Source organism: Astyanax mexicanus, unplaced genomic scaffold (genome assembly GCF_023375975.1).
Source record: "Astyanax mexicanus isolate ESR-SI-001 unplaced genomic scaffold, AstMex3_surface scaffold_31, whole genome shotgun sequence".
Classification (NCBI taxonomy): Eukaryota; Metazoa; Chordata; class Actinopteri; order Characiformes; family Acestrorhamphidae; genus Astyanax; species Astyanax mexicanus.
The window spans coordinates 5,157,462-5,175,322 of NW_026040041.1; the positions used below are offsets into that span (position 1 = coordinate 5,157,462).

Here is a 17,861-nt window from a genome sequence, read left to right on the forward strand (position 1 = left end):
ACACACTTCTACACATCAGCACTGCAATCATCTTTTAGTAAAACTGCTTCAGTAAAACTGACTGAAAATATCCTATACTGTTCCTATACTGATAAACACTAGTGATGATGTAATAACTTTACATAGTACGGAGACTACAATACTGTTTTTTGTATTATTATAAAATGTATCATCACTATAAATTTTTACCTAAGGGTAGTGAGTCAGATATCATATACATCGAAATCCCCAAACAGTCATAGGTGAACTCCTCATAAAGCGCATCAGATTATAAGGCGCATTATGCGACACTAGTAAGGAACAGGGGTGTCTCCATGTTTCCGTTCAAATAAACGAGTGCTGGATGTTAATCTACACAGATTTCTCTCCTGAAAGCTGTTTATTTGTGTGAGTAAAGCGCTTCTGTTTATTTACAACTTAGAATTACAGATACAGATCTACTAAGGCTGGGTGCAGCAGCATTAGCGCTAGCCGCAGTAAACATGCAGACTACAGTCTGATATACTCACAGACTACTCACCTCTGAAAGGTGAAAGAGCTAAGGCTCTAGTGGTTAGCGGCTAATGCTAATACTGCTCCAGTCTTACTGCTGGAGAAATTTCACTGTAACTTGTGTATAACTCTGTACTTTAGCAGAGTGGCTTTACTGCTCCTTAATACCTGACTGATAGAATTCATACATAAGAAGCACCAGATTATAAGGAGATCTGATGATTTTTGGGAAAATTAAAGAAAATTTTGTTCACCTTATAGTGTGAGTTTAACTCTGTTTTCCCACAGTACATTAACACTTACTGTTAGCAATGGAATGATTGCTGGTGGGAGATGATCTACAGGAACGTCCTATACCTCCTGCACCTGTAAATACACACAATGTTACATTAATGCATTCTTACAATTACACTAATTTATACTGTTCTAATGTCTCTCTCTCTCTCTCACACACACACACACACACACTTCTACACATTGGTACTGTTAGTGCACTTTAGTCTTTAAAAACAGAGGATATGAACAAAAGTGTGTGTAGTAATAAAGTACAAGTAATTTGTTACATTACTTATGTATAAATGTAGGTTATCTATACTTTACTGAAAGTAATTATTTTACATTTTCACACAATTATCTGAACTTTATACTCCTTACATCTTAATAAATACAGTCTCGTTACTCCTGTTTCATTTCAGCTGGTTTTCATTACGGCTTCTCATCCTTCAATAATACCCCTATCCAGATAAATCTCTCCATCCAGATAGAGTGAATCTGATTGTGATTGGATGTAGAGAAGTATAAACATATACCATTCCGACTCCCTATTGGTTTATGTTGATACTTCAACTTCTACAGAAGTATTTTATTAAACACTAATATCTATACTCCTACCTACAGAGTAATGAATAGAGATACTTTTCACACTATTGTTAATCTACATTTGTTATCTTGTACTGTTCATAGAAGTTATATCATATAACAATTTTGTGAAAGAGAACTGTGCTCAGTAAACAGTAAATTAGCTAATATACCTGGATGGGTTCAAACCAGAAAACACTGTACAAAATGGAGTCTGATGATACTACAGCATGGTTCCACTATTATAGAACCTGCCCTAGTTATTATTATTATTCTTATTTTATAACTTGTATTAGAGTTCTATGTTATTTGGTTTGTATATATTAATATAATAAACTAGGAAATTAACTATTTCTTTCCTAAAGTAACAGCAGATAACAACAACTGGAGCTAATCTACTGAAGATTAGAGGATGTGTAATAAAGCAGCTGTACTCACAGATCAGAACACAGATGATCAACACAACCACTGAGATCAGAACAACGATCAATCCAGTCCGTGATCTCCCATCTGTGCAGTTAATGCATTTTCCATCTAAAAGAACACAAAACAAAACTGAATATATCCTATACTGATCTACTACTAAAAAACACTGGTGATTATATAATAAAACAACAGTGATTCTGTGGGATCTAACAGTACAAAGTACTCAAGGCTCAAGACTTTTTGCACCGGTTGTACCAGTTTTTTCTTAGACGCACCCATATTTTTGACTGCATTTCATCCTTTTTTTTAGCACTGTTCATCTAGGCAATATTGACTTGTAAACAATTAACTAACAATCTGGTCAGCAAAAAGATTCTAGAAGAAAGGTAATATGCAGAAAATGTGTTGGTGTTTAAAGTGCTTTACTGATCTTAAATTTAAGCTTAAATCTCTCAAGATAAATTCAATAAAAAGAAAGTGTAAGAGTGTTTTAAGGCTTCAAACTGAACATTATTAGATCAATATCTTATGGATTGTGCTCCATGACCCAATACCAATTTTATATAGTTTGCTGAACCTTTATTTACTTGAAATTCACACATGCCAGCGGATACTTTAATACGTCTTAAAGAGTAACTACACTCTAAGACATTTTTACATTAATCTTTAAAATGTATTGCACTGCAGAAATCATCTATACCAGCCATGCTTAAAACACTTAAAATTAGATGCAATTATTAAGAGAATTTATATAATTGACCATATTTTGATCAAAAGTGTACTTAATAAAGTCAAAATAATATAAAATGTATTTTCTTTATAGTTCTTGGTTAACAAGTGTAGGTCTACAAGCTGATCTAATGACTTTTATTATGACACGTAGCGAATAGTGGATTAGCTGCAATGGCTAACGGCTAACTGTGTTTCAAGTCAAAGTGGTTCCTAGCTGCATTAATCACTGTTTTTTATAACAGATTGATTTCTTAGTGCTGGTTAGAGTGAGTAGGATCTGTGGTTTGATAGTCCATGTGGATTTTGGATATAGTTTACTTTAGTTCACCTTCACAACACCAGAATTCAGCTGTCGGCCCTTGGCTAGCTAGGCTAACAGACTGCAGATTTTACTGAAGATGGCTAACGGCTAATGGGGAACTGTATTCCCAAGCTAAATTAATCACTGTTTTTAATAACAGATGGGTGTGTTTGTGCTGGTTAGTGTAGTTTGTAGATCCTGTGGTTTTATAGGATATGTGGATTATGACTATAGTTTACTCCAGTCTGTAGTTTTATATCTTTACAACACCAGAATACAGCTGTCAGTCCAGTGCTAGCTAGGCTAACAGACTGCTGGTGTTAATAGAGATGGCAAGCAGCTAACAGCTAACTGTCCATGCTAACAGTATTTCTGAGCTAAATTAAGCGCTGTTTTCTTAATTAATTATGTTAAAAACACTCATCGATGGATTCAGAGTGATGTTGAAATAGAATTATATCACATATCACTCGCTCTGATTGGTTTAGCCAGGAAAAGGAACTGTATGTTATAAACTGTATTAAAAGTATTGTATGGTAATTTGCTATGCTTTTTACTAGCAGAGTAAGCACTAGGGGTGGGCAATATCATATACAATATATCGTGACACAGAAATATCATGATATTAAAAATCCATATCGTGATAAAAGGGATGGTTTGTCTTAAAAGTAGTCCATTATTTACTGTGAAGCTTTAGGTGTAATTATTGTAGAATTGTTTTAGTTTATAGTTTTGTTTGCAGTTTACATGCATGCACTAAATATTCTGCAATATTTTTGCTGCATTATATTATTTTATGCCCGTCAGGTCTGATGCTGATAGCGCTTCTGTTTCTCCCACGCTCAGTGCTTCCTGCGATCTCCAGTCTCCGAACTACACTACCCAGAACGCACCACACGCTGACATCACACATTCACCTGATCTCAGTACACCCCCCGGAAGTCCGGAATACTAATTTTTCACAGTATAAATAGCCCTTTCACACGCATACCTGTGCTGAGTATTGATTGGTTTTCCACTTTACAACGCGTTTCTATTTTTGCCTTTGTTTCCTTTTGTGTATGACCCCTGGACTGTTTATACCGTTGCTGATTTTTGCCTGCTCTTCACTATTGCCTTGCCATGTATGACCTCAGGACTGTCCCTCATTTTTCGGTACGTGTTATCTCTCTGGCTGCTGTTCGCCCCTGTTGAACCTTTTCTGTTTATTGACTACCCGTTGTTTCTGTGCTGTAAAATAAATCACAGTTTTCTGCATCTGCACGTGTCTGTCTAGCCTTGACAATGCTATATTATTTATTTTTCCACATTATGATTATACTGTTATACTATTATACTATATTCCTGAAATTAATTAATTATTTTTCTGTTTTTTATTTCGCCAAGTATATCGTTATCGCAAAAATACCCTGAAATATCGTGATATTATTTTAGAGCCATATCGCCCACCTTTAGTAAGGAGCAAACTGATTGGCTCTTATTGTTGATGCAGTGAGCTGGAATTAACTACAGTAAACTCAAAATTCTAAAACTCTAAACTAAGCTCACTGGAGTCAATAACTCATTTTAAACTCTTTTAACTTTTTATTTATTTTAATTATTTTGTCTTTTTATTTACCTAATTTTATGTTTTACCTTTAAGCCCTTTTTTATTACTGGTTTTTACTTTTGGCCTTTTACCTTTTTATTTCATTTACTCCATCCTTTTATTTTTTTATACTTTTTTACAATTATGGTGTTATTTTGACCTCTATTTCTTTAATTGTGTTTATATTTTATTGTCCTGATTATTTATCGCTTTATTTTATTGCTTTACATTTTAGTCTGTCTGCACATCCTATTTTTTGAAATTATTTTATTTCTTCTTCATTAAACTTTATATTGTTTGCTCTTTTTTGTTTGCTTTATATTGTTTTTCAAATTAAAATTTATTTTTCAGTCTCTTTAAGTTGTAAATGCTCGGCTACACTGGAAATGAGGGTTCCCCTCATGTATTATGTATTACCGAGTGAAAATAAAGGTTCATTGATTGATTGATTGATCATGGTAGAGTCTGACCGCTGCACAAACTCTTCTCCAGCACATCCCAAAGATTCTCAATGAGGTTAAGATCTGGACTCTGTGGTGAACTCTCTCTCAATCCATGTGTGAAAATGATAAATGATGATCTCATGCTCCCTGAACTCTGAACTCTTTCACAATTCCAGCTCCATCAATCCTGATATTGTTATCTTAGAATATAAAGAAAAAATCCACTGATGGAATAACCTGGTCTATATTCAGTATATTCAGGGTCAGCTGACCTCATTCTTTCAGCACATACTGCTGATGAACCTAATCCTGCAGACCAACTGCAGCATCAACCAACCAACCCCACATCATTTACTTACTTAAATCCGGGTGGAAACTTTTATTTTGGCCAGGTAGTGTATTTTAACCAGTGGTTGGTCTCCTCATTAACCCCTTCATGCCTAATGAAAGATCTCCTAATGCTCTGTGTTCTGTTTTATTACTCTGAATAAAAATAATAAATATAAATAAATGCCTCATTCCTGAGCTTTGACTGGAACCCCAGAGTAAATAACACTAATCAAACACTAACTAAAACCTCACCAATAGTGCACTCCATTAGAGTTTCCCAGCAGTATCACTGGAAATAAGTACCATAAGTGGACATATTTACCCCATTCTTTAATCACTGGTTCTGTGAGGGAGCTGTGAGACACGTGACAGTAATAATCTGCTTTATCATCTTCCTGTATCTCCACACTCTTCCTCAGCTGGTAGGTTCCATTGTGATTGGGTCTGACTCCAGAAGATGTGATCAGATGATCAGGAATTTCAGTGGTGAACTTCCTCAGACTCATCTTCACGTCTTTGGGGTAGAATCCCGTAGCCATGCAGGTCAGGATCCGCTTTCTCGAGTCTCTTATAGATTTCTTTGCAAACATATGAACAGCAGGTGGAGCTAAAGAGAGAAAAAGCAGATCTCCATTAAAATAATGATCATCACTAACTGGCAGCTCATGCCTTTCTAATTACACTACATGCATTATGTTTTTGCAATAAAACAAATTTTACCTCACAATTCCAAAACATAATCAATTCAAATGCACTGTAATACTGTGAACAAAATATGAATGAACGAACACGCACTTTTGTTTTATTTACTTAATTTATTTTATTCTATTTTTACATTCAATTTAACCACAAATGACTTAATTTCAGAACCAAATGATGAATAGATGAAGTTACACTTATATAGCACCTTTTCAGAAACACGAGGATGCTTTAAAATCACATTGTACACTCCACTATTTATACTCATTTATATCTTGTCCACACACTGGTGAGAAACTGCAGCCAATCACACACAACATACTCTTAACCGGAAACAACCATACACCTGAAGGAGCTGACCCAGGACAGAGTGCCAATCCAGCATAAAGTCATGTCATTCACACTTACACGCACCAAGACAAATATAGAGAATCCCATTTTTCTGAGCAATTTAGAAAATCCAATTTACCTGATCTTTATGTTTCTGGACTGTTGACTTTTAAAGCTGTATAATGTAAAATTTATCTTAAAATCAAACTAACCAAATAAGATGTAAGCGTAAGACTTTCAGGTTTAATTCAAGAGGTTGAACAAAAATATCAAATGAAGCGTTTATTAATTATAACCATTTGTATAACCATTCTTCTACAATGTCTCCTCATTTCAGGAGCTCAAATGTAATTGGACAAATGAACCATAAATAAAATGATAATTTATAATGCACTGTTGAGGATCCTGGGCCAATGATACCAGCAATACTGGTTCATTTTTATTTATAAAGCTCTGTGTGTTAAATTCTCATCATGTTTGTGCTCTGTCTCACGTCTTCAATAGTTTCTAAGATCTGTTGGAAGACGTGAGACAGAGCACAAACATGATAAGAATTTAACACACAGAGCTTTATAAATAAAACTTAAACCTTTCTCAGATTGTGCACCATGATCATTTTTATAACCTTCAAAACCTTAAAAACAAATTACAGCTTTTTGCGCCTTCTTGGCCAGCCTTTCCTCGAAAAAAAAAAATCTCAATGGACCGCCTGTTTAAATAAAGGTTAAAAAAAACTGTATATTCCACAATTAACTTTTAGGGCCCTATTTTAGTGATCTATAGCGCACCAGTTAATTGCAGGTCGTGCAGCTGGATTTAGGGCATGTACGCAAATATGCCTTGTGCAGCTCAAAAAGCACAAAAGGCATGTACTACTTCTCTAATTTATTCATGGGTGTGGTTAATTTTGGGTGTAGTGTGAAATAAACCAATCAGAGTGTCAGTTGCTCATCATTCCCTTTAAGAGTCAGGTGAGCTCTGACTTAGGCGCGTTTGTATTTTAACAGCGCAGCGCTTTTACTTTTACAATGTTGCCGAACATTTACACGTTAAAACGAATTGAAAACATTTAATAAGAAATTTAAAATGATAAGGAACAAAAAATAAATAATAAATAAAATAAATACTAATAAACTAATCAGCATTTAGTATAAATGAATAAAATACATATGTAAAAAGGAAAAAAGAAAATCTAAAAAGATCATAAAAACAAATTGACACATAAAAAGCAAAAAATATAATACAAAGAAAAAGGTAATAGCAAAAGTAAAGTAAAATAATAAGAATGATATGAAATTATAAAATGAATAATAATGAACTAAGAACATAAGAATAAAAAAACATTAGATTAAAAATGGTAATAAATAAATAAAAAACAAATACAAAATTTAAATAATAACAAAAAAATTAACTTTTTTTTTTAAAACACTAATTTAAATCAGTCACATGCTCTCTGGTGGTATTTAAAAACTAAAAGTTGTAAAAGCTGAATTATAACTGTAGTGAATTCCAGCTCACTGCTGCTGTTCTGCAGCTAAAAACAGATTTTCCCAGTTCACTAAAAACTCTTGGTACCTGACAGGTGATCCAGACACTGGAGCGAGTCTGATAATTACTGTTATTAAATGAGATTAAGGGAGAGATACGTGAATTTCTAAAAAAAATTAGCCAATGAGATTCTCTTCATGCAGCTACTGAGAACCATCCAGCTCTATGGTATAGTGAGCAGTGGTGAGTAAGGGTAAGGGTCACCAAGACAGAAACACGCCAGAAATGTACCTGAACACACCTCACTTACAGACCAACACGCCCATCAGTGTAGATATATTCAGAAACTCCAGGGCTGGACTGGTAATCTGGTGTAGCGGCAAATGCTGATTTTTTTTCTTCTTCCTTTTATTCTAAGAGACCGGCCCACAAGTTAGAGGGGTTTTTTCTCTCTCTTTCCCTTTTTTATCTGTCTCTTGCTCGCTCTCTCTCTCTCTCTCTCTCTGACTGTCTCTCTCACTTTTTCTCTTTCCCTTTTTTAGCTGTCTCTTTCTCACTCTCTCTCTCTCTCTGACTGTCTCTCTCACTTTTTCTCTTTCCCTTTTTTATCTGTCTCTCGCTCTCTCTCTCTCTCTCTGTCTCTCTCACTTTTTCTCTCTCTCTCCCTTTTTTATCTGTCTCTCGCTCGCTCTCTCTCTCTCTCTCTCTCTGACTGTCTCTCACTTTTTCTCTCTCTTTCCCTTTTTTATCTGTCTCTTGCTCGCTCTCTCTCTCTCTCTCTCTCTCTGACTGTCTCTCTCACTTTTTCTCTTTCCCTTTTTTAGCTGTCTCTTTCTCACTCTCTCTCTCTCTCTGACTGTCTCTCTCACTTTTTCTCTTTCCCTTTTTTATCTGTCTCTCGCTCTCTCTCTCTCTCTCTGTCTCTCTCACTTTTTCTCTCTCTCTCCCTTTTTTATCTGTCTCTCGCTCGCTCTCTCTCTCTCTCTCTCTCTGACTGTCTCTCTCACTTTTTCTCTCTCTTTCCCTTTTTTATCTGTCTCTTGCTCGCTCTCTCTCTCGCTCTCTCTCTCTGACTGTCTCTCTCACTTTTTCTCTTTCCCTTTTTTATCTGTCTCTCGCTCGCTCTCTCTCTCTCTCTGACTGTCTCTCTCACTTTTTATCTCTTTCCCTTTTTTATCTCTCTTGCTCGCTCTCTCTCTCTCTCTCTCTCTCTCTCACTGTCTCTCACTTTTTCTCTCTCTTTCCTTTTTTTATCTGTCTCTCGCTCGCTCTCTCTCTCTCTCTCTCTGACTGTCTCTCTCACTTTTTATCTCTTTCCCTTTTTTATCTGTCTTTTGCTCGCTCTCTCTCCCGCTGTCTCTCTCTGACTGTCTCTCTCACTTTTTCTCTTTCCCTTTTTATCTGTCTTTCGCTCGCTCTCTCTCTCTGACTGTCTCTCTCACTTTTTCTCTTTCCCTTTTTTATCTGTCTCTCGCTCGCTCGCTCTCTCTCTCTCTGACTGTCTCTCTCACTTTTTATCTCTTTCCCTTTTTTATCTCTCTTGCTCGCTCTCTCTCTCTCTCTCTGACTGTCTCTCACTTTTTCTCTCTCTTTCCTTTTTTTATCTGTCTCTCGCTCTCTCTCTCTCTCTGACTGTCTCTCTCACTTTTTATCTCTTTCCCTTTTTTATCTGTCTTTCGCTCGCTCTCTCTCTCTGACTGTCTCTCTCACTTTTTCTCTTTCCCTTTTTATCTGTCTTTCGCTCGCTCTCTCTCTCTGACTGTCTCTCTCACTTTTTCTCTCTCTTTCCCTTTTTTATCTGTCTCTCGCTCTCTCTCTCTCTCTGACTTACTCTCTTTATTTGCTCGCTCTTTCTCTTTTTTCGCTCTCGCCCTTTTTCTCTGTCTCTCGCTCGCTCTCTTTCTCTCTCGCTCTCTCTCTCTAATATAATTTAATTTAATCAATCTAAATCTGATATGCATCCAGTAATAAGGAAAAATATTTGTATTGTAATGTGTTAAAGTAATGCTGTTGTTTTTGTTTTTAATAAAGAAATTACAAGTTGGTTGTGCTCTGCAAATTAACCAAAAATGGTCTAAACCAAAAATGCCAGGGCCGTTTTTTTTGTCCCAGTCCATCCCTGCTAAACTCTGACGCTATTTTAACAGCACCAGGGCAATTTGACACGTGACATCTATAACTGCGAATACCACGACTGATAAGACAAAGAACAAAAATGAAGAGGACAGTTATGAAATAATTTCAGCAAGTATTCAGATACTTACATCGTCTTGTGTTGATATCAGTAGTGTTGGCAGTTCTGTACTGTAAGTACATCTCCAGCACCCTCACACACTCTTCACATTTTTTAATAGCAATTAGACGATAGTCTTTATTCCACTTCTCCAGCATCCTGTCCGTCGGCTTCCCCGAGGTTAACCACGTCTCAGACGTGCAGTTAAAGTAAATTAACCCAATTCCATCATAGGCTAACTCACTAATACTCTTAACAACCAGCAGAGACCTGTCGACCTCACAGCCCTGCCGCCACTGAAGAACATGACCATCTAAAACAGAAGAACAGAAACATTTTAGTAACTATTTAATATTATATGGATTTCTGCATAAATATCTACTTAAATTTAATCTGTGCTTCATCTAAATAACTAAAAAATACACTAAATCCAGGCCTAAATTGGGCTGGAGCTGCAGTACCAGTACCAGCTGCAGTGGTTTGTGTGAAAGGCAATCTGAGCTGTTCATCTTAATTTTACATAAATTCATATTAAATTTTAGTCCAGCCCGAGTGTCTTAACGCTTTTTGTGAACTATAAAGACTATAAAAAATTTGTAATAATTACAGTTACAATTATATATCAAAGAGTGTGCACACACTACACATATACACACACACACACACATATAGGTATACATATAATCACCTACAGTATAACCTCTGGGCATAAATATTAAACTTTATTAATATTCTGTAATAATAATCATGATTAAACCACCTTTTCTCTTCTTCTTAAAAATGTGAATAAAACAAATGTTAGAATATATCTATATTAATGGTGTAATTAAATTTAAAATAAATTTGTTGTGGAAATTTGGTGGTTTGGAGTGAAATAATAATGTTGAATGCTGAGTCAGGATCGAAGTGAGCAGCAAGGTTTTATTGAAGTCAGACAGTGTCGCGTACACCAAGAATCTGCTTGCCCCCAGCTGCCCCCTCACGGCCTCTTATCTGCTCTCCCAGCCCCCCACCACAACCAAACTCTGGACCCCTGCTGTGTTAAACCTCCCCCATTTACAGCCCTTGGTATTTGTACAAAACCAGATGTAACGATTTACACAGTTGCAAACACTTTAACATTAAGAATCATTTAATACCACAGCATTCCATTACAACATGAGGAACTGTTTGGCCACTTTATTCTGCAGCTCTGATTCCAGAGCTTGTTAGACTCTTGGCGGTTTCTGCGATGTATCTGCGCGTCCATGTTTTATCTGCGATGGTAGGAACGAAAAGTGAAAGGAACCAAAAATTCAGAGAGCAGAAGCTTGAGAAATGCTAAAATCCAATTGTGTTGGAATGTCACTTAAGCGCGTCATAATTCATTTGAATAAAGTTGAGAAAGTTTAAACTCCGTGTCGCTTGTTGCTCAGCTGCTTTGGCGTACACCGCTTCTCGCTCATTTCAGTGACAAACCAAACCCTGCCACAGGAAATGAATGGTCACCTGTCGCTTTGCTGCTTTCCAGTGGGAGCGCAGGGTAAGTTTTGAGACTTGGCTCATGCAAATAGTGACGTAAACAATGTCAACAACCAATAGGAGAAGAGCTATCAAATATTTGGTCTATATATATAGTACTGCTCCAAAATACACTTTATAGAGACAGTCAAAACTGCTAGAGCAAATACTCAAGTCCATGAAGAAGGATGTACCAGAGAGAGAGTAAAGAGAAAGCTCTTAAATAACATACACCACCTTAATTGCATAAGAAGAAGAATCCACAACATTTCTCACCTGACTGAGAGTGTCTGAACTCATTTAGCTGTTGGTCGATGAGTCTATTTAACAGTTCTCTGTCATACTGCAGTTTCTCAGTGCTGGTTTTCCAGTCAGATTCTGAAATGTTCTTCAGCCAGTTCTGTTTAGCAGTTCTGGGTTTATCTGAGCTGCTGTTGTAGAAATCTATCTGTCTGTAGTTCAGCAGAGTTACAGCAGTGCAGTCGTAGAGATGATAATAAGAGTTTTTAGACTGCATGGTGTAGAGATATAACAGAGAGTGTTTATCTGTGGAGAAACAGAGGAAAAATCATTTCACCAGCCGATTCATTATAATAAATAAGAACAGTAATTTACAGCAAACTGAAACAATGCACTGATTAGTTTATTCGATTGGACAAAAATGAAAAGTTTTATTTATTTAATACTTACTATGATTACATTAGCAGGTTAATGATATTAGCTAAATTAGGGATTCACATATTTGGCAACCAAAAATGATAAACAAAGGCCCTTTCAGTGTTTTGTCTAAATAAGTGAAAAGTGATCATTGGGAGATGTTTTTCTCATCTAAGCCTGCTTTAGACTTCTTCTCCACAATTTTATCTCTGAGTTCCTTAAGTTTTCATGATGCTGTTGTTCACTAGTGTTCACTAACAAACCAGTGAGGCCTTCACAGAACATCTGTATTCATACTGAGACTAAATTACACACAGCTGGATTATTAACTCTATTAACTTATAAAGTTTAGATTTCTGAAGGCTGTTAGTGTATCACTTTAAATCTCAGTAAAACACATTTAAGTTTGTGGTTGTAAGGTGAGAAAAGATATATAAAAGATATACAAAAGAGGTATGAATACAGTAACACACTGGCATGTACTGTAAATTTACCACAAAATAACAGTTATTCTAACTTACTGTTATGTATTGTCAATATACATTTAAAAAAAACTGTTCAATTTTTTTTTACTGCGGCCAAGCCAGCCTCCACTTCTAAACGCTTGTTTAAACTAGCCGCCGCGCTTTTTTATTTGGTTGTGCATACACTAAACATTACGGCATTTTTTTTTTTTTTTTTCAAAATAAAAGCACAGTGTATCCGCGTTTGCAAGTGGAGACTGGCTTGACCGCAGTAAATAATTTGCGTTAAATGCGTAAAAAAACCACAAAAACCCACAAATTATTGTTAAATTAATGTCGAATTAATGTTGCCACAAAATCCTTTGTGTAGGTAAACGCAGCAGCGCACAGAACAGGATGTTTGAAATTACTTTCGTTTTCAGCACCTCACCCGCACGTGTTAATGTTACATTTTACTGTACTGTTTTTGTGCATTTCGATAAATTACAATGAACAACAACAACTAACTATTTAATTCAATCCCCCAAAGGAGGCAAACTTTTCAAAGTGAAACTAAATAACTTACACCCCAACAACTGATCCTCTAACTTACCTCCAAATACAGCCGGAAGATGATTAAATACAGCCAAAAATACTAAAAATAAAGCAGCAGAAGTCATCTTTACCCTCCCACATTGTAACTAATATAAAAATATTCATTATACGGTGAGAGACCGAGTAACACTGCCAGTACTTAGGGTCCGTAAGTTAGAGAAAGGCGGAAGTCCCCAAAGACCCGCCCCCATCAAACAACACCCCCCTCTGGCCCGCTTTCCTCGAGTCCACACGCCACAGTGTTGTACTTTATAAAGTATTTTCTTTATATATTTTTAAATATTTTTTAAAATCTGTTTATTTAAGAAAAAAACTGAATTGCATTAAAAGGAATATTTTTTTGTTTTTTTTTTCATCAGAACAATTTTATTTAAAAAAAGAAACAAAGAAACTAAAAAACTTTTTTTTTGGTGGTTTCTCCTTTTCTACCTCAAAAAAGATTTATTTTCCTAATGTTAAGGCAAACCTTGTTTTGTTGCTGTTCCATCTTTTATTAAAAAAATGTTGATTGTGATAATAAAGTATTTTGTTGTCACGTACAATCCCAGCTGGCATTTCAACATTGAATAAACGTTGTTATGGATGTTATGGATGAATCAAGGTTGGATTTGATGTTGATTTTAAAAAGTGAATCAACATTAATATGGCAATGTTGTTTCAACGTCATACGTTCAACCTTTAAAACTGAGAAAATCCTATGTTTAACAGAGTTTTAACGGTAAACTTACACCACTGAAGTAAATCTACAGAGTATAAATAGTTACCCACCACCACTACCAATCTGATTACTGAACAACTGATCTCAAAAACACTAAAACTATTAGAACATGAACATGGTGTTAAATTAAAAAGCAGATACTGCAAATAGAAGTAAAACACTGTTTCACTCCTTCAATTGTATGGTGATGAAATGTAAAATGCAGATTCAAAAGCCAGAAGTTTGAGGACATTATGTTGATTTAATGTTAAAATTTCAACGTTCAAACAACAACAAACATTACTTTAATCATATTTAAACTACATTTAAAGGTTGAAGGTCAGTTGTGTGCCAGCTGGGATGTTTGGAAAAAAAACTCCTGGGTCTTTTGGATCCTTGGATCTACGAAGCTTAAATATTAAAAAAGTATCAGTATCGGTATTGATATCGGCAATACTGGCCCTGCATTTACTTGGTATCATATCTGCGCAGCCAATGGCCTTTCTAACAATATCAGTACCAAAACTCACAGTATTGTCCTCTACTTCTCTACCTCTACTTAGAACTTCTAATGAACAAGGAGTCAATTCTTCAAAACGAATCCTTTTTGCAAACAGTCGATTCTTGCATCCCCTGATACGACCCACTGAACAGTCTCTTATACCCATACTTTATATGTATATATGTATGATGCTATTTTTGGACCATAAGATTGCCAGTTGGGACACTGCATTAATAAAATCATAATAGACCTTTTTATTGGGTATTTTAAGTTGATCATGTATAAATAATACATCATAACCCATTGATTTTAAATATGGTATGGATGTTTATATATAAGTTACTTTTTTTTTATTAAATATTAGACATATATTACAGTAAAAGTATTCATACCCCTTCGAACAGTAAAGGAAAGTGTGGTATAATCACAGTAATACACTCTGGGTTTGCAGCATTGGGCTCATGACCACAGCACAGAAGTGCCAAAATATCTCGAAATAGCACTTGTTTATTATTGCTTAAATAAACTGTAAAACCGAAAAATTATATTTTTGTAAATCTTACCATATATATACTGTTTACTGTCATGCAATTAATCTGTTAATATATTTTTAAAAAATCAAAAAATATTTTAATTATAGTTTTTTTTTTTTTTACACATTTTGTATTTATTTAAACCCTCTGTCCCTCTGATTGAACTTCAGAATCAGACTGGTTATAGTTCTGTCTAGTAAACAGTGAGTAATAACATAATATGTGGTTTAGGATGATTCTGTCGTTCTGAACACACTTTATACAGTGTTTTCCCCAAAATTCACCCCTTCAACCCCTAAACTCTCTATAGCACAGTGCAGTTCCTCTACATTCCTCTGATGTTTTTATACTGGTTTTAGAGCCAGTCCTGTGCTTTTATCTTTCTCTGAGATCAGCAGTGCTATCTAAAGTCCTGTAGCTCCACCTTGTGTCCTGAACACGCAACTAACATTATATGTCCAAATGTTTGTGGAGATTTCTAATGATTGCAGAATTCAGCTACTATAAGTTTCACTTATTGCTGATATAAATGAGCAAATTCACAGAAACACACACAGCGTGTGTAATCCCTGTAGAAGAAGAAGAACTGCTGATAGAATAGGAATCTCTGGAGCTGATAAACTAACATGAAGCTGGTATTTACATCATGCCTGATGAACAGTGGAAGTGTGTTCTCTGGAATGATGGAGCTCCACACAGTACTTTAAGATTGGATGAGTGGGATGACTGGATGACCTTATCAACATTCATGTCATTAATGCTCATGAATGCAATCAAATCCTCACAGCAGTGTTTCAACATCTATCAGAAAGACTTTGCTGGACAGTAAAGTAGGACTGTAGAGTTTATAGTTAAAATAAACCGTTAATTTATATGTTTACATGTTTTAGATTTCAGTATAAGGGGCATTGCCTCTGCTGATTGGCTGAGGTGTCTGTTTTTTTTTTTTTTACATACCTGTACAGGTTTTACCTGTCTCACACTCATGCAGGTGAGAGAGAGCGGTAGAGAGAGAGAGAGAGAGAGAGAAGTGAACAACAGGTAGATCACTCTGAGGGAAAAACACAGAATGGCTGTCTGGGTTCTGGTTCTGCTCGGTGCTGTTGGGTCAGATATTAGTGGTGAGTTCTGATTTTATACAGCAGATATTATACTGTAATCTCCTCCGTATGGTAATCTGCAGTGTTTATTTACTGTTCCCACTACAATAAATAGGATTTAACATTAATAATCATCTTTTTATACAGTAAAAGGAAGAACTCTTATATTTCAGTGAAATTCAGTGGTGTAAATGTGGGTTTTCTGAAGTGTCACTGCAGAGAGAAGGTGTTTTTCTGTGCTGTAAACAATGAAAAAGTGAAGAAATGTGCAGAGTAAAATTTCTTGTTCTGCAGCATTCTCACCACAGGTCTATTAGCGAGTTTATATCATGCAACTTTATTAATATTTTAATTAATAATAATATAATATTTTCCTACAGTGTTTGTTGTGTAGTGGTGAAATAAATGTAGAAAATAACACGAAGGACTCAGCAGTAGAGTTTAGGTTCTTCTCCTTTACTTGCTCTCACACACTCTGCTCACTCTAGTACATGAAGCTCTTTTTAACTTAGTAGTGACACCTACTGGCAGGAGTATGATATATAACATATTTCCCCTTATGTAGAAAAGCATAATGTTTCTTCACAAGAACTGTGCACCAAAAACCACTTAAACATGTATGTTGTGCATATACAGTAGTATACAAAACAGAATGAACATTTCTTTTGAACAACAATTTCCTTGTAGCACATATACAAAACATACTGAACAGTTTTAGGTTTCTTACTTCCTTCTTTCTACACTATTAAGTAACATAGTCCTTAGCCCAGAAGGGAGCACGGCGAACCCTAGGTCGATGGTTTGTAGCAGGAGGGTCCGGAAGCAAAGCATCAGGCACATGCATCTGGTGTGGGATGTAAGTGTCCTCAGGCAACGTTGATGTGGATGGAGCAACAGAGGACAACGATGTTGGGGCAAGATGAGCAGCATTCCACACTTTCCCATCAGACAGAAGATAAGTGGCTGAGCCACGCTTTGCGACGACTTTATAAGGCAGACTGAATTTGGAATGTCCTTTGCTCACAATTCCTGGTTTCCTAATGCGGACAAAGGAACCCACCTGAATCCCAGGATGAGTAGCAGCACGACGTTTGTCAGTGTACACTTTTGCCTTTTGCTGCTTACGTTGAACTGTCAGCTTCCAGGACTTCGTGGACTGTGGAGGTACCCCAGCAGGAAGATCTCGGACATGAAGTTTTGTGTGGATTGTGCGACCATGAAGCAATTCAGCAGGGGAACAGGTAGTGACTGCATGGGGTGTCGCCCTGTAAATGTGAAGGAAGTCAGTGACAAAGGATTTCCATGGCTTACCTTCGATGGTGGCAGTTTGAAGGCAGTCTTTAAAAACCCTGTTGAATCGCTCAATTTCCCCATTAGCTTGAGGATAGTACACTGAGCTGCGACAGTGCTTGATATCTCTCTTTGTTAGAAAGCTTTCAAACTCAGAAGAGGTGAACTGCGAACCATTGTCCGTAACAATCTCACAGGGATTTCCTTCACGACTGAATACAGCAGAAAGAAAAGCAATGATCGTAGCAGAGGTAACTTCAGATGCAAATGCCACCTCAGGCCATCTGCTGTGATAATCAATCAGTGTAATGGCATAGCGGCAATCATGAGAAGCATGGTTGTAGGGACCAACAATGTCAATGGCAACTTTTTCCCAAGCCGCTGTAGGGGTAGGTACTGGATGGAGCGGGGCAGCACGAGTTATGGCGGTCTTATCATGCTGCAAGCATGTGGTGCATGTTCTAATGGCATCTTCTACTTGCAAGTCCATGCCTGGCCACCAATAGAGGTCTCTCAAGCGCTGTTTTGTTCTGACAATTCCTTGATGTGTGTCATGTGCGAGTTGAATGAACTGGGGCTGCAAAGCTGCAGGTACCACTATGCG

General features: G+C 36.3%; 1 protein-coding gene across 1 annotated transcript; it reads right to left on the bottom strand.

The window, feature by feature from the left end:
* Positions 1 to 714: 714 nt before the first annotated feature.
* On the bottom strand, positions 715 to 11,963 carry LOC125788873 (zinc-alpha-2-glycoprotein-like). The gene is made up of 5 exons (XM_049472821.1): positions 11,697 to 11,963; positions 9,952 to 10,233; positions 5,493 to 5,777; positions 1,789 to 1,884; positions 715 to 858 (listed from the first exon to the last, which is right to left on the bottom strand). Exons 1-5 carry the CDS (start codon positions 11,935 to 11,937, stop codon positions 785 to 787), a joined length of 978 nt encoding a protein of 325 aa, XP_049328778.1. The 5' UTR covers positions 11,938 to 11,963; the 3' UTR covers positions 715 to 784.
* Between the last annotated feature and the right edge of the window lie 5,898 nt (positions 11,964 to 17,861).